Genomic DNA, 13,700 nt, shown 5'->3' on the forward strand with positions numbered 1-13,700 from the left:
TTTTGCCATGTGATTATGGACTTTCTGAATTGATTTTCCTCTGAGCTCAGTATTTTTGTGATTTTACTTTTTAAATAAATGAAATCTATTCTTAATAGAAATTTTTATTCTATATAAAACAATTATGAAAGACACTTATTAAGTCTTAAACCACATTAAATTCAAGTGAAAGACTTTTGATGAATGAAATATCAAACCATTAGTGATAAAACAATATTACTATAACCAACAACTAATTAGGCATGTCAAATCATCAGCATATCACATTATTCATCAACTCTAAAAAAAATCAAACAATATTTGTTCAAATCCATAAATGATAAAATAGATAAAACTATAAACCCCTTCATCATTCTTCTTCAACCACTGTCTGTTTTATTTGTGCAATGAAATGGCTGTTTAAGGTAGTTTCAGATCAATACAAATTAAAAAGATTTCTAAAACATGATTTGAAACAAAAAACAACATGTACCATTAATGATAACAACTTCTCTCATTTTCATTCAACTTTTTCTATATTACTCTCTAAAATCTCTGTTTTTTTTCCTATGCTCTGCATTAGCATTTTTTAAAAGCTAACTCTACATTTATGTTTGCCTTTAAAAGATCTGACTATCATTGGTAAAACATTTTGAAATTCTTAGTACATGTTTTGTTTTATAAAGTAAATCATTCATTTCTTCATTAGTACATTGCAGATATACCTTTTTGACCCGAAACATTGTAATTTTTCAAATGTTTATTTCTCAAAAACAAACATACGTACCTATCAACAATTTTGATTTATTTTTATACATTTAAACAATATGATTGCAATAGCTTACAACATCCTAAATACAAAGGCATGATCGAAATTTACTGATAGTTTCCAAAATGATACTATAAAATTGAGAAAATAAATCTTTTTCCTAAAATTCCAAATCTGGTTTGTATAAAATAATGTTAATGTTTTGTTTCTATTTCTAAAAAAATCTCAAATATTAGTTCTGTGAAACATGATTAGTCTTAATGATTGTTTATACTTCAACAAGTTTATTATATTAATAAAAATGAGAAAACGTAGTAAGTGTGAAAAAAGGGTAAAGTCTAAGAATTCAAATGCTTATACTAGTAAATCTTATATTTACTTCACCCAAAACAATAGCACTTCAAAAGGGCAAAAAATATTTTCATATCTATGCCAAAATCCTATAAGATATTATGCTTTCAGGATATCACAAACTCAACATTATTATGAAAAATTAAAGATTTGTTATGCAACACATACGGTATAATTCTAACATCAGGTAAACAAACAATAACAAAGTTTAAGTGTTTCAGCGTCTATAATGAAATATTTTCTTTGGTTTGCATTAGTAGATTAAAAAACAAACAAATAACATTTAGACAAAAAGTTTTGCCAAAATGTATGGTCTCTTATTTGCACACAAAAATTATTTAATCAACCATGACACTAATTATCATTATTAAATTGTTGCATTCTGAATATCATAATATATGTTTTATTTCTGTCAATCAACACCTGAACTCAGTGTTCAGCCTCACAATTATATACATAATTTAAATTTCTCCCTTTAGAGACATATTTATTAATCAAAGACACAGCTTAAATACTACAAGCCCTTAACAAAAATTGGAATATCTCTTACTTTAGTCACCCAATGGCATAGTTGTAATCTTATTAGATAGTTATGTTGCCTTATGTTTTAGGGAGTATTACCTTGACCCTAAAGCAAGAAACAGTAAAATCAATATGGATCTTCCTCTTTTTACATGTGTCAACAAATTTAAAGGAATTTCCCTTACATAGTGTTAGCATCAGGAAATCTCTTTACTGCACAAAGTTTTGTCTTTTTAAATTCTGTTATTTTAACCTTGACCTTTGACATAATAACCTTTAAATCAATAAGAACTTCCATATATTCAAGTACGTTTGCAGTCCCATATGCAGTATTTGATTGAGCACCACTTTTCTGCAAACATTGCCTTTCATTTGGTAACAAAATTAAAAAAAATCAACAACATCAAATTGAGGGCATAATCCATTGACAAAAATACTTAAAATTGAGTAAGCCATTTTTGTCTGTTGTAAATATGCACCATTTTCATTTAGAAAACTTACAAATTGTGAGAATAAAGACTAGCAATACTAACTTGTAAATGATGCCACAATATAATCAGTTATTAACGATTTTTTTTCCATGTTGAAAAATTATAAGTTGTATAAATTAACCTGAAAATATTCTTAACTCTAAATAATGTGCACACATTAAAAATTTGAATTTGATAAATAATTTTGACTTATTAGAAATCAAATATACAACCATTTCCTCCTCCTCAAAGGACAGTTTGTTCATGTATCATATTATGAATTCTTTAGTAGCCAAGACAGTTTGATAAGTTAGAAAATTATGTAATTATAATGAGCAACTCTTTGATTCTTAAAACTGAGCAAGATATGTTATTGTTCAAAAGCAAACCTAATGAAAATAAAAATAAAAAGTAAAAAATTTGGTAATAAATAACTAAAACAAGAATATTTACATCTCCATTCTAAAATCATCTGCCAGCAGATATGTAGTTAATAATAACACAACTTCATTTTTTGTAAATATAGAGGGTTAAGAAATATTAATCAATATAAATAACATAGTGAAACGTGAGTGGTATAAAGTATACAGGAAAACCTTGAGGTAGCTGAAGCTTTTATAAGACATTCATATTGATTGTTTGATCAAATTCTGTAAAATAACAAGATTATTCAAATTTGCTTTACAATATAAGTAATCACTTTAAGTGCAGGATCATTAATAAGTAACAAAAATTCATTAACAGATCTTTGGTAAATACTGAGATAACAAAATTACGAATTCTGTGGTGTCCGTAAATAACAAAATAACAAAGTTACAAAATCTGCGTCATTGTATCACAGACTATATCAAGTTTCAGGAATTCATATGAGTATCACAACATTTGGATGAATCTTTTCAGTCTTTAAACAAAGTTGAAACTTCTCAGAATATCTGAACATTTGGAAAGTTTTGATCGCTGGCTGTACTACGTGTACTGCTACGTGAACTGCTAGGTCTAACCAGTCCTACTGTGCTTCCTGTTAAACTTTCATCATCCATGGTCTCCCCTCTGAAGGACCCATCTGAAACACAGAAACAATCAATCAAATATATTCAAGTAAATGGAGAATCGGACACAGACGATGCCCCCACTTGCATAAAACATTGTAAAGTGACATAACTCAAGAATGGTAAAAGGGATGCCACCCAAAATCAAACTTGAACTGCGTTATGTGGTATCTGTTTTATAACATTTGGTTGAGGCAAACTTAAGTTACAGAATGGAAATTTTCATTTGTAAAGGGGCATAACTTTAAAAGAATGAAAGTGATACCACCAAAATTCAAATTTAAATGGGTGTTTTGTGGTAATAAGCATTGTGTTTAGTTTCCCAAAATTTGGTTGTGCAGACTTGTTAAAGAATGGAAAAACAGTTTAGGGCCGCAGGTACTTACAGATGTACAAGGGAAACACTTAAGGCACCCTCTGCTATGGCTCTATAGGTTTCTGAAGTTGTAAATATTATATTGATGAGTAGGCACATATTTTTACTTTTCTACTCTGAATGAAAATTTACTACAGAAAATTTAATTTGATTTTAAACCCAAGTAATTTGGTCTGGCTGGTAGTGTAGTCCTTTTTTTTGGTCAAATCTCCTATTCTTATTCCTATATATCCATAACTTCATAGTAGTTTCTACACTGTAACAGGAATGTCGTCCCCTTTCATAAGATTTATAGTACTCCCTTTTATTCTCCATATCAGAATAATGATGATGGGAGTCTGTAACGACCTTAACTGGCTTTACAGCCCATGGATGTTCAGTTTTAGAATAATCTGTTCAATCATGCCATTTATACCCACCTTTCCCAATATCAAAAGATTTTTTTATCAACTACTTACAGATATTGAGTCTCCTTTCATGCGTCATTAGATCTGCAGTACTTCCTGTTACACTTTCCATGTCAGAATCATCAGGTACAATACTGTTCCTAAAACTTAATTGTTTACCTAAAATATAGAGGAAAGAATACAGTCTAAACTATTAAATGTAACAATCATAACTAAATTACTATAATACATACTGTGAAGGTTCTTTTATTTGTGGGTACACATTTAAGCATATCCTAAGTACCATATAATTTTAAAACCACAAAAGTGCATATTTCTTTTGATTTGTTATGTCTTAGGTGTGAAATAATGATTGTCAAATAAATGAAATGGTCTGTCAGTTGTTCACAATAGAGTGTAGCTTTAGAAAGTAACACACTGTTACCTTTACAAAGGAAATAATGTACCCATGCATAAAAAAGTTAAATCACAAAAATACTGAACTCTGAGGAAAATTCGAATGGCAAAATCAAAAGGTCATACACATCAAACGAATGGATAATAACTGTCATATTCCTGACTTGGTACAGACATTTTCTTATGTAGAAAATTATGGATTGAACCTGGTTTTATATAAAAAAAGTGATGTTAATGGTATCAAATAAATTGAAGTACTTTTTTTTACTAACCTCTATGATGAGATGATTCTTTCTTATTGGACAGTTCATCATCTAACATGTCTGTCTGTTTGGAGGCAAAATGAATGAATACCTGAAATTATAATTAAATCACTAATGATAAATAACTCTTTATAATTCGGAGTGAAAAAGGATGATTTATAGAAGGAAAAATTGAAAAAAAAAAAAATTATTAGTGACAGAAAGTATTACCTTAAACTTTATACATGGGGTCAGTAAATTCTAAAGCTTGAATTGCCATATCGAGTTTGCTGAACCCATAAAAATCGTAGTAGGTCACTAACCAACTGTGTAATGAATTTATCTTACCAACTATCTTCACATGTGGTATTTAGACAAGTCTATGCCAACAATAACAACTTGTTTGCTTTTAATGTATTTTATGAATTTATTTCGGGCATAGGACATTTGAGCGAAAAAGAAAAAAGCACATAGGGTCATTTGAGCGCCGACTTCATAGGACATTTGAGCGCCGGGATATTAACCTTACCTGAGTTTTCAGACAGGACATTTGAGCGAAATTTTCCCTGATAATTTTACACGAATTAAGATTTTTTTTTAAAAGTAAGAAAAAAAAGTAAGATTTAGTTATACCGGAACCGTTATAATTCAACAGAAAAATACTCATAACCATGATACCAGTGATCGTGACAATGAACGTCACTTGCTGCGGGTACGATCAAAAAGAAAAGCGGATGATGATATTGCTCAACGTCCTTCAAAAATTATCCGTACAGAGTTACAGAACATGGATGAAGCAAATCTAAAGTCTGAAGACATTGGCAGCGTTTCAAAGGCTATATATAGAAAGAGGCGTAAATCTCACCCTGCACTTCCTAAATCTAGAGAGGAAACACACCAATCATTAAAGAAGATTAATATTCAGTCAAATAAATTTGAAAATTTTGTGCAGTTTAATGATGAACAAACTGGTATAATTATTCTTACGTGTCCAACCAATCTTGAATGTTTATGCAGTGTGCCGGAAATTTTTATGGATGGTACTTACAAATATTGCCCAAAGTTCTTTAAACAGTTATATACTATTCATGGCTATAACAAAGGAAATTATGTCCCTCTTGTATTCTGCTTACTTCCTGGAAAGTCTGAAGAAATTTACGTGAATTGCTTTTCCTCAATTGTCAAGCTATGTTCCGATCAAGGTCACACACTTCAACCGAAAGCAGTACACGTCGATTTTGAAGAACGGGTAATGAAAGTTATGAAGGATTTTTTCCCGTCTATAGAGATCAAATGCTGTAGGTTTCACTTAGGCCAAGCCTGGTGGCGAAAAATCCAGAAAGTTGGACTTAGTCAACAATACAAAGAGCTTGATTCAGACATTAGTAAATGGCTTAAAGGGATTTTTGGGATAGCCTTTTTAGCTCCAGACGAAGTAGCCGACTGTTTCGTAGAAGATTTTATGGCCGTTGTACCTAACGACAAGCCTTGTATAGAATTTGCAGATTACCTGACTGATACTTATATAACAGATGAATCGTTATTTCCCCCTCATCTCTGGGCCCAAGTTCCGTCCTCGTTAAAACGTACTAACAATGGGCCCGAATCATTTCATGCCCATTATAACGAGCAGTTCTATCACAGTCATCCATCAATTTATACTTTCCTTGACACTATTATCAAATTGCAATCTGTGACTTACATAAAAATTCGGAGTTTGAACATTGATGCACCGCAGAGCCGAACAGAAAAGGAGAAGGAACAGAATCTCCGGGATTTGCATTCGAAATACTGCCAGCAGGAAATTACGAGGGATTTTTATGTCAGAAGCCTGGGATATAAGTTCCAAGCCCGAACAGACTTGTAAATAATGCCGTTGCCGAGTTTTATGTTTTATGACAGTGCTTTGTTTTTAGTGCTTTGTTTACAATTAAAAGATGTTTTAATCTTTTTGTTGGTAAACTCCTGTTTTATGACTGTGCTTTGTTTTTAGTGCTTTGTTTTTTACAATTAAAATATGTTTTAATCTTTTTGTTGGTAAACTCCTCATTTAATGAACTATATTCGTAAGAAAATGTGGTATGATTGCCAATAAGACAATTCTCTATCCAAGACTTGTTTTCGCTCAAATGTCCTACGCTTATTCTTATTTTCGCTCAAATGTCCTAAAATTTAGGCGCTCAAATGTCCTATACTTTGGCGCTCAAACGTCCTTTTTTTTTCGCTCAAATGTCCTGTCAATGCGCTCAAATGTCCATTGCCGTTTATTTCAATCGTTCGTCATCAATTTCTTAGTCTGTTGTAATCTTTAAGTTTAATTATTTATTTCTTTGTCTGTTGAAAGCTTTTAGTTTTTATCTTGACACAGTGTTGTTTTTACAAAGTGATGTAACACTACTACTAACCATGTATTAAAATAAACCACACCTACTAACCCCATATGAAATATACATGGTCTTTAAAAAGTGGGTGCTTTCAATGAATTATATTCCTAGATAATATAATTCTTTGATTAGATATCTTATTTATTATTTTGATCATCAGGTTTTAAACTGAAATAAATCATATATGTACTAATATGTCTCACTAGCTAATTACTAACTTACCTGATCTAAGGTAGTCTGAGAAACAGAGTAGTCCTCTATATTGAGATTGTCCCTCACTGCCTCCATCTGACCAAATATATGAGACAATTTTATTTTGGAATTCAGTTGATACTGTAACATATTATTGTGCTCCTCTTTTAGTTCAGGATCCCCAAACACATTAGCCATAAAGTCTTTAACTGGTTCCAGTACTGGTACCTCACCAGCAACTCGAATTATCACAGTATAGCCATTACCAAATCTAAGATGGAAATTATACAAAACATTAATCATAATTAAGTTTTTTTCCGTAAATTTCTGTTTCCCCCTTACTGTGTGCACACCTAACGTCTTATTTTTTTATATATGAACAGAATTATTTTAATGGATAGAATCTTAAGTTCAATTTTTCAGAAAATGACTTTGAGTATAAAAATATGAAATATTGTGATAATAAAAATATGTCAACTTCCCCAAATAGTTTATTATCCAACTTATTCTATCATAATTGTATATTTACCTATTTTTGAGATGTTGAGTACTTCCAATACACTTCAATCTACCATTGACCATAATTGCTAATCTATTACATAAAGCCTCACATTCTTCCATGCTGTAAATATTACAAATACATTTACATGAATAGTTGGTAAAAAAAACCCCATACTATTCAAATTCATAGAAAATCTACAACATGTACAATATATATCAAAAGTGAAGAAACTGGTTTTAAAGCCAATGCAGTTTTTTTCATAATTTAATTTTCATTTGGTATCTTTTTTCTCTTCAAATAAAATACAATTCAATATCGGAATTCTTGACTGTTAAAATTCACTCTTTGAATCACTTTCCTAACACACAACACTTTGTCTCGCTTCTAAGTAAAATATCAACCTTGAATATTTTCATTGCATAGTCCTACCTGTGTGATGTTAAAACCACTGATCTTCCATCCTTTACAATATTGTTTATACAATTCCAAAGGAATCTCCTGGCATGAGGGTCCATCCCTGTTGTAGGTTCATCCTGTAATTGAAACACACATTTTGTAATGAAATACATGTACATGTAATTATACGTACTTCATAAAGTGTTTAAATAATTTTGATATATATTACAACTAATTCTATAGATAAGATTTGGGAAGATGTGGTATGATTGCCAATGAGAAAACTCTCCACAAGAGACCAAATGATGCAGAAATTATGTATCTTTGAAATTGAGAAAAAAAAACATAGTTATGAACGACATTATACAACTTATACATGTTAAACACTCACCATAAATATAACAGATGGATTACCAATCAATGAAATAGCTGTAGACAGTTTTCTTTTATTTCCCCCCGAATAATCACCAGACCTTTTATCTCCATACTGAATCAGACCAAGTTTACGGATTCCCCATTCTGTTATCTGTAAAACAACATACAGGTATAACTTTTCATAAGTTCCCTTATTGCAATACATGTTTATATATATATCCCATGATACTTTTATTTTCTTGGTAATAAAGCTATACAAAATGCAGATATTTAATAATCTTAACTATATTTCCCAATTACATTCTAGGCATTTAATGCATACCTAAGTTTCGTTCAATATGCTGAGGAAAATTATAGAATGTTTAATCATAGTTACGAAACAGTTAAACATGTCTAATATAAAAAAAAAAATTCTTCAACTCTGGTGTGCAAAATGACTAAATAGTATGTAGAAGATAAGCTGTCCTTATAAATTAATTATGAAAATTGCATTTTTAATATTAGTATAATATTTAGCAGGAAAAATATCTGTAATGAAATAGTCCTAAAACCAACCTGTTTAATGTCCTTTTCTTGAATTCCCCTCAGTCTAGCAAAGAAACATAGAATCTCTCTTCCTGTCAGTAACGGGTCAAAGGCATCAAATTGTGGACAGTAACCCAAGTCCAGCCGGACTTTCTCCAAGTCTTTTAGAATACTGGAAATAAACAAAGATATTAAACTATGAACTAGCACCTAAACTAGGAAAAAATAAAATAACATCTTAAATTTGTCAAGTTTTGTTGAATTGTTTTGACAAATATGCAAAGCAAAAGCAAATCTGTCCATAAACCTGACAAATAAAATGATTTGAAGGAAGCTATCAACCACACTACATTTTCTTGGGCAAATTACTTCAAGTTGTTTGATCACATTGTCAATTATATTTACCTGTGTCCATTTAGTGTAGCATTTCCTTGTGTAACGTCCACATCACCTGTTAACATTTTAAATGTTGTAGTTTTACCAGCCCCGTTTACACCTAGTAAACCAAAGCATTGCCCATTAGGTACACCAAAGCATGACCTGTCTACTGCTATATTTCTCCCCTTCTTTCCATGAAGTCTATACACCTGTAGTGAATAAAATGCTGTTATAGTTTTCTCTAAAAATATTTTGTTTTTGATCTTTATCCATAAATCAATATTGTTTTAGTTTGTTATTATTAATTTGCTTCATTATATCAAAACTGCATTGATTGTATGAATATGTTCTAATAAAAACATAAGAATAATATGTGGCTTGGCAAAACCTACAAATTATAAAGCCTAGAGTTCTGATTCTTCTGTGAATATTCTATATTCCTAGTTTAGTTAATTTCTATATTCCAATTTCAAACTTGGCAGAAGAACAGAAAATATCAATTTGAAGTCTTTGGTTGGACTCATCAAAGGATAGTATCTCTATGAAACAGTCAGGGCAATTTATTGAGGATCTGGGCGTCAATTAATCTACACTGAAAATAAAGCTTTTATACATCCAACTATAGTAGCATTTAGAAGTGTCTTTCCTATATGTTTAACAAAACTACCTTGGTGAGGTTATCAATAATAAGAACATCATCCTTTGTTTGTTTGTTATCTATTCTTTTTCTCTCATTTGTAACATCAATGTCTTCATCAGCCAGAGATTTAAAATTAGGTTTGGAATTCCAGAAACAGCTCCAACTGAAAGTTAGAAAACAAAACGGTTAGGAAATTTGAAATAATCAACAGAATTTAAGGTGGTACCAAACACCGTTTCTAAAATTAATTTTGCTTAATTAATTTTCATAAAATTTGGACAAAAAATTCACTTTGAACTTTGACAAAAATGTGAAAACTAATAAAAAAAACTTGAACCACTCACTTTATCGGAAAAATGAATTGGATAGCTGGCAGTTTGACAAACACTAATTATGATCATCAAGAAGCTTAATATTTCTTTAACAATGGAACTTGTTGAAAAATTAAGATGAATTTTACAAAGTTATCTCCCTGTGGTATTATGTACCACCCTGAGATAAAATTAAATTTTTATGGGAACTATAAGTAGGTCTAGCAATAAACTAACAGAAAATGATTGTATTGATTAAGTGTCTAAGGAACATAAACTACAATACATATCACAGTCCACTATACTGCACTTGCAGTTAATATCTATTTTAGGGGCCAATCCAGACATTCTAAAAAAGGGGGTGTTCCAACTACATGTCCCATACAAATGCATTTATCGTTCTAAAACAAGAGTGCACACGCTGAAATGTCTCGCCTTATTTACTAATCATTGATTTTATGTTGATAGTCCTAAGTATAAAGCTTTATTACAACTGTCACATAAACTTCACATTAACCAAGATAACTAAATAAAGGCCAATGAACCATGAGAATGAGGTCAATGTCAGATAAACCATGCCAGGCAGACATATACAGCTAACAATGCTTCCATACATGTACAACAATCATAGTTGACCTTTTACTTAGAGTTTAAGAAAAATAGACCAAATCACAAAAACTTAACACTGCATGATCAATGAATCGTGAAAATGAGATCGAGGTCAAAGAAAACCTGCGCCACTAACATATAGATCATAAAATATTTCTATACACCAAATATAGTTGACCTATGGCTTATAGTATTAGATAAAGAGACCAAAACTCAAAAACTTAGTTTTGACCACTGAACCATGAAAATGAGGTCAAGGTCAGATGACATCTGCCCACTAGACATGTACAACTTACAATCATTCCATACAACAAATAAAGTAGATTTATTGCATAAAGTATGAGAAAAACAGACCAAAACACAAAAACCTAACTATAACTACTGAACCATGAAAATGAGGTCAAGGTCAGATGACACCTGCCAGTTGGACATGTACACCTTACATTCCTTCCATACTCTGAATATTCTAGTCCTATTGCTTATAGTATCTGAGATATGGACTTGACCACCAAAACTTAACATTGTTCACTGATCCATGAAATGAGGTTGAGGTCAAGTGAAAACTGTCTGACGGGCATGAGGACCTTGCAAGGTACGCACATACCAAATATAATTATTCTATTACTTATAATAAGAGAGAATTCAACATTACAAAAAATCTGAACTTTTTTTTCAAGTGGTCACTAAACCATGAAAATAAGGTCAAGGACATTGGACATGTGACTGACAGAAACTTCGTAACATGAGGCATCTATATACAAAGTATGAAGCATCAAGGTCTTCCACTTTCTAAATTATAAAGCTTTTCAGAAGTTAGATAACGCCGCCACCGCCGGATCACTATCCCTATGTCGAGCTTTCTGCAACACAAGTTGCAGGCTCGACAAAAAAGGAGTGTTCCAACCCCAGACCCCACCCTCTCCCCTTGGATCTGCCACTGTATTACCAATCTTATGTCTACTGACACCTAAGCATTTCTTTTATGTATCAAACAACATGATTCCCAGCTAGATTGGTCATACATTTTTAAATAAAGTAGTTTTTATTAATGAACTTACCTTCTACTGAGGAAGAAGTTGTATTCTATCAGTAGATTTAGTGTAAAGAACAAAATACCAATACAGAACATGGATAACAAATTCCTTCCAACCTGGTCAAACAAAAATGGTGATTTCCATACCTTTTCATCTATAATGTATGATTAAATAAATTCTAGTAACAAAGAAATATTCATGGTCAACTGAAATTGAACTAACAATTTAACTTTGATATTTTTTCCCTTACAGTAGAACCATCCTGATCATAAGACAACTAAACTCGGACTTCTCTTGAATTGAATTTTAATGTGCGTATTGTTATGCGTTTACTTTTCTACATTGGTTAGAGGTATAGGGGGTGGGTTGAGATCTCACAAACATGTTTAACCCCGCCGCATTTTTGCGCCTGTCCCAAGTCAGGAGCCTCTGGCCTTTGTTAGTCTTGTATTATTTTAATTTTGGTTTCTTGTGTACAATTTGGAAATTAGTATGGCCTTCATTATCACTGAACTAGTATATATTTGTTGAGGGGCCAGCTGAAGGACGCCTCCGGGTGTGGGAATTTCTCGCTACATTGAAGACCTGTTGGTGACCTTCTGCTGTTGTTTTTTTATTTGGTCGGGTTGTTGTCTCTTTGACACATTCCCCATTTCCATTCTCAATTTTAACTTATCAGAAATGATATGGCTATAGAACATATCAATATAATTATCTGATGTATCAAACAAAATGTATTTACTTAGCTACTAAATGAACTTACATGAGCCAGGACTGATAATATCAGAGTTATCTGCCCATAGCTGGTTACGAGACATGTCCGTCAAACCTCGTCCTAAACAGTACTGAGGTAACAATAGGAAGGCCTTTTTCAATATAGCATTGACATTTTTCAGTTCCTGAAAGATACAATAAAATATATAATGAATGAATTAGTTGAGCAACTTTAATATTATTTGTTATAAAATCATACAGATACTTTTCAATGGATTTTTACTTTGGCAATAAACTACTTCCTCCTACTAACATAAGCAGAAATTAGCAATGACCTAACCAAACTAGACAAGGTCAGTGTTTAATATGGAAACCCCAACCCCCCAAATCTTTCAGATAAAAAATTACAATTATGAAAGGGGCACAGTGATTTATAGTTGTTAATGTTTGTGTCATTTGGTCACTTGTGAAGAGTTGTCTCATGGCAATTATACCACATCTTCTTTTTTTTTTTATTATAAATAAGAACTTTATTTTTTGTAGAAGACTATTTGCAATTTTAGTTTAATTCAATCAAATTGTTTTCCAGTAGTTGTAGATTAAGAAATTTTAACACACACAATGTCAACTAAAGACAACAAAAGTCATCTTTAAATTCCTCTTCATGTTTTAATGAATAATCATGCCAACCCCTAATTCTAAATTCACCCCCTTCTTTGAAAATCTAATGAAAAAGTGTAGCTTTCAAATATGATCTTCTTTTCTGAAATATTTAAGTTTTAATGAATATTTGTGCCATGTTTGGTAATGCTTTTTCATATAAATTTGGCAAACAAAATTTTGAATAATTAGTGATTGTTTGTATCCCCCCTTGTTCTAAAGAATGATTTTTGCCCAGTTTTCAATGTTAGGTCTATAAATAAATCACCTCATCATCTCTTTCCAGGAATTCTATAATAAATGTTGCCAAGGTAGATGTAGTTCCAAGGAAAATATTGACAGATGTCAGTACTACCATAGCTGTACTGGGGACACTGAAAAATCTTGTGAACGGGTACATCAGAGGGGTCATGGCAAAT

General features: G+C 31.4%; 1 protein-coding gene across 6 annotated transcripts in view; it reads right to left on the reverse strand.

Moving 5' to 3' along the window:
* Nucleotides 1-508: 508 nt before the first annotated feature.
* LOC134694369 (phospholipid-transporting ATPase ABCA1-like) overlaps nt 509-13,700 on the reverse strand; it is a 63,634-nt gene continuing 50,442 nt past the window's right edge. For all 6 annotated transcript variants that reach the window (XM_063555384.1, XM_063555391.1, XM_063555376.1 and 3 more), the window contains 13 exons: nt 13,550-13,700; nt 12,671-12,806; nt 11,932-12,061; nt 9,981-10,116; nt 9,341-9,522; nt 8,966-9,107; nt 8,427-8,561; nt 8,069-8,172; nt 7,667-7,759; nt 7,168-7,408; nt 4,592-4,673; nt 3,975-4,082; nt 509-3,154 (listed from right to left, as the gene is read on the reverse strand). In XM_063555384.1, the coding sequence (XP_063411454.1) occupies nt 3,015-3,154; nt 3,975-4,082; nt 4,592-4,673; nt 7,168-7,408; nt 7,667-7,759; nt 8,069-8,172; nt 8,427-8,561; nt 8,966-9,107; nt 9,341-9,522; nt 9,981-10,116; nt 11,932-12,061; nt 12,671-12,806; nt 13,550-13,700 (1,780 nt within the window). In that variant the 3' untranslated portion in view covers nt 509-3,014. The remainder of the gene's footprint in view (nt 3,155-3,974; nt 4,083-4,591; nt 4,674-7,167; nt 7,409-7,666; nt 7,760-8,068; nt 8,173-8,426; nt 8,562-8,965; nt 9,108-9,340; nt 9,523-9,980; nt 10,117-11,931; nt 12,062-12,670; nt 12,807-13,549) is intronic.

The sequence above is a fragment of the Mytilus trossulus genome, chromosome 1 (genome assembly GCF_036588685.1).
Source record: "Mytilus trossulus isolate FHL-02 chromosome 1, PNRI_Mtr1.1.1.hap1, whole genome shotgun sequence".
Classification (NCBI taxonomy): Eukaryota; Metazoa; Mollusca; class Bivalvia; order Mytilida; family Mytilidae; genus Mytilus; species Mytilus trossulus.